The 4,102-nt window shown below is 45.7% G+C and overlaps 1 protein-coding gene across 1 annotated transcript in view; it reads right to left on the reverse strand.

The window, feature by feature from the left end:
• gas2l1 (growth arrest-specific 2 like 1) overlaps positions 1–3,718 on the reverse strand; it is a 22,636-nt gene extending 18,918 nt beyond the window's left edge. Inside the window, exon 1 of the mRNA XM_037681039.1 lies at positions 2,607–3,718. Coding sequence (XP_037536967.1) covers positions 2,607–3,311 — 705 coding nt within the window. The 5' untranslated portion in view covers positions 3,312–3,718. The remainder of the gene's footprint in view (positions 1–2,606) is intronic.
• Between the last annotated feature and the right edge of the window lie 384 nt (positions 3,719–4,102).

Consider the following 4,102-nt stretch of genomic DNA (forward strand, 5'->3'; position numbering starts at 1 on the left):
CAACAACAACAACAACAACAACAACAACAACAACAACAACAACAACAGAAACTGTCCAGATGACCTGAATGAGCATTGTTGGATTTGTTTACCTGGATTACTGAGCATGATCCTTCATTAATAATGGTAAGAAAGTACATTTCTGAATGCAACATGAAACCTTTACAGTATATGACATAAAGTCTCTGTCTGCAGGCTGAAAAATTAAGGAACAAGAGACCTTTGGACTCATAAGATAGAAGACACGAGCCACTTCCTTAACGTTACAGTGGAAAAGCATCTTGGTTTAAGACTTATGTGTCAAACTCAAGGCCCAGGGGCCAAATGTGGCCCTCGTTTACATCTTATCTGCCCCCCCCCAAGATGCTATTTTAAATGTAAAATACTTTTATCACTTTAATTTTTTTCAGTAATCTTTGATTATGATGTCAAAAGTGCAACAGAGAACATCAAATGAGACCAATCAAATTCTTGCTGAGGAACCTGTGACCAAAAAAAGATGTTGGATATCCAAATTGAGTTAATGTTGATTCTGAAACTGGCCCTTAGTTTGAAAAAAGTTTTAATTTTGGCCTCCTTTTGTAAAAGAGTTTGACACCCCTGGTTTAAGAGGAGAAAGCAATGGCAGATCAGAAGGAGACATGGAGGTGGGGAGTGTTGACAGGAGGGCGTGTGACCAGGACGGTCATCAACTCATTGTATCCAGCAGGTAGTGGATGTGACACAGAGTTGAGTCACTCTTACATAAGATTCATCAGAACTGGTACTGTTTTGTGATACACAATTACCGGGATTACTAAAAACAGTTTTACCCGTTTGTCTGTGCATGATTCATCTCATCTTGAATGAGGACATGTTAAAGTATTTCATCACGTCTATCGTCTTCAGCTAATTTGTCTGTTTGTCAAGCCACAAAATAAAATAGAAAAAGTATTAAGCATGAGTATCCAACTATTTCAATGGGGTTTTACACATGGCATTCTTCTATTTAACAGCTACTTATACATTTATTGTACAGCTGGAATCTTTGGGAGGAAACTTTAATTGGTTTGTTGTAAATAAACACATTTGGCGGCTCATGCATACTTGTAAACAATGATCAGCTCTCAGCTTAATCAACATATCGCAGCTAAAAGATGAAAAAGTTGAGAGTTTGCGGTATTTTAGTTTGCACAGACATCTGATATGCATATCCACAGAGTGAAACCCGTATAATTAGGACTGGATATGATTAAAGAAGCAGTTCTGTCGCTTCAAAAATTAGTTAAAAGTCATTGACTTCACATTAATCTGCCTTAATAAGGCAATTACATCAGACGTTAAAACAGATTAGTCCTGTTTATTAGCTTGATAAGTGTGATACCGTACTATAGCTCAAAACAAGTCTCTAACTTTGCTTCAAGAAACCAAACAGACCATAAAGATGATACATTATTTTAACTCTTCCATACATATTTTAACCATTTTCGTGCTTGTGCTCTAAATATGCCAATGCGTCTTGTTTTAATTGCCTCATGTTGTTTTCAATACGGTGCAGCTAAAATGCAATATTCAGAGCACATTCTTCAGACACACAATGGCTGAGGAGGTCCCTTCCAATATCAGTCAAAAGCCGTCTAATCTGTGCATCTCTGAGTCCGGCACATGAGACTGGAGGCAGCGTGTGTGTCTGCACGCTGTGGGGATGAATTAGTGAAACAAGAAAAGAGAAGCGTGTACAACAGAAGCTCTCCTGCGATTATTCTGTCCTAAAACGCTGCATGCTTCTATAATCCTCTCCCCTTAGTCATATGAGTGAGAGTGTGCACACTCAGATGCTGCAACAGGACAAAACGGTGCACATCCTCCTGTTAATGCTCTCCTCCTGTCTGCAGAGGTCACACAATGAGCCTCCACCCTGCCCCCCATCATCATCATGAAAATATTACCTTCACCATACAAGCACGTGCTCTGCTGGCATGTCCATCTGTCCAGCAGACCTTGGCAAAGATCAGTTGGCTATTATAAGGGTGCATGGAAACACAATGCAAAATGTGATATTATTAGTAGTGGCTGATAATATTTTTTTTAATCTGAAAGAATTATTGAATCTTCCTGACTGAGACTGCAGACGACGACCGTGACTGCAGCTTCTCGGCGCTCGTGCTTTTGCGGGGAAGCAATAATTCAATTATTTGGGGGGTGACCCCACACTCTGACCCCATGGGTGAGCAGGAATTGAGCAGCTCAACCAGAAGTCATGATGTTTAGCTTGCACGCAGACCGCAGGGGATCTATGAAGCAATCTAACACTGATAAGATACTATGAAGCAATCTAACACTGATAAGATACTATGAAGCAATCTAACACTGATAAGATACTTTTGGAAAAAGTGCTTTGTTCAACACATGTTTGTGTCTTACTGTGGGAAATATTGGGCCTTCAATCAGCTGTAGCACAAGACTAAATAAACTGGATGTTATTTCCTCCTGTCCAAGGCAACAAGGAGAAAGTCTGTGGGAAACTTCTTTATCCTGGGACTGATTCTCCATTATCACACCAGAAAACATTATAATACACTTATACACTCTGGGTGTGTGAGGGGAGGAAATCAATTGCAACTTACCAACTCGTCCAAATTTCTCATGTCCAATAAGATTCTCTTCTGCGGCCAGATGTGTGCCTCTGGATCAGGTTCCTCCTCTTCATCCTGCACGCTCTGGCAGCTCTCCTTCCGACCATTGCACCTGCTGGGCGACTTCTGCTCGCCCGGGTCCTGCCCATCGATCCGCAGACTCTCCTGATCCCGGATCTCCTCTTCGATCTCCTCCTCCAGCTGGATGAGCATGGGGGCCAGCATGCCGAACTTGGAGCCCCGCCGCGCCACCTCGAGCAGGCACAGGACGAAGTTCTTCTCGTTGCATCTCTCCACCAGGTCATTAGTCTCAAACATGAGGACGTCCTTGATCCACAGCTCCTGTCTGCACCACGCGATGAAGTTGGACACGTTGTCCCGTGCCAGAAACGAGCCGGGCACCACGCCGCGCGACTGGAAGACGACGTCTTTGGACGGCACCTTCATGGGGCGCGCGGCCTCGGGGTACTCCAGCTGGAACTCCTGCGCCGTGCGGTTCACGTTGTTGGCGTGCCGACACAGGGCGCAGCCCGACCCCAGCGCATCCATGAAGGTGTCCGCGGTGATCTCCAGATCGTACAGGGTGTTGAGCCACTCGGCCAGATCCTCCTTCATGGCGTACAGGTATTCCTCGCTGGATTTAAAGGGCCGGATACTTTTGGAGGCGGCAGACTGGATGTTGCTCTGATCAGCCATGTTGTCAGATTCTGTAGCAAGAAAAGTCTGCGTGATCTCCCACCGACCGTCTCATCGCGCAGCTGAGCTCCGAAGCCCCATCCGCAAAACACAACGTAGAAGCCGCGTTGGCGCACCCCTCGTGCCCATGATTTGCGTGTGCGCCTCTTTGCGGGAGCTAATAGAATCCGGGCCTTGCTCTGTCAGGAGCATATGGAGATGCGGGGCCGTGGCGCATGGATGCGTTTTCCGGATGTCTGCGGAAGCCGGCTTCCTACAGGGCGCATCGCCGGGTCCCCAAGCGACTCCAACTCAAGCGGTTCCTTAACCCACCCCCGCGATGACGACCAGATCAGCCACTGGTTTCCACATGTCACCATGGAGCTCCCAGTGCAGTGTGCTCAGCTCATCCCCCTGCAGACAGGCGTCGCACCGCCTCTTCAGCAGAAAGACCTGCTGAGGCTTAAAGCAGCAGAGCGACTCGGTGCCACATCCCATTATGAGGATCAACTCTGGAAACTTAACCCCGTGTTCACCACATCTCAAGTAGCAGGATTTGATCTATTATGAAGCATGGCTTGATAAAGATCAACCATGGCTGGAATAAGGAGGATATTTGTCCGTGAAAACGGGCTGTGTGTTAGTTTAAACCTCGTAAATGTCACATTAAAAGTGCTGATAACTGGGTCCAGACCAAAAGATTGCATGTTTTAATGAGTTGGAAATGAGTGACTGTCCAAAGTTCTGTCATGTTTGTGTGACTAGTGTTTAAAGGCCTGACACAGTAAAGCCTGAGACAGCAGGGTAAAGGA

The sequence above is a fragment of the Nematolebias whitei genome, chromosome 8 (assembly GCF_014905685.2).
Source record: "Nematolebias whitei isolate Nwh7 chromosome 8, NemWhi1, whole genome shotgun sequence".
NCBI lineage: Eukaryota > Metazoa > Chordata > Actinopteri > Cyprinodontiformes > Rivulidae > Nematolebias > Nematolebias whitei.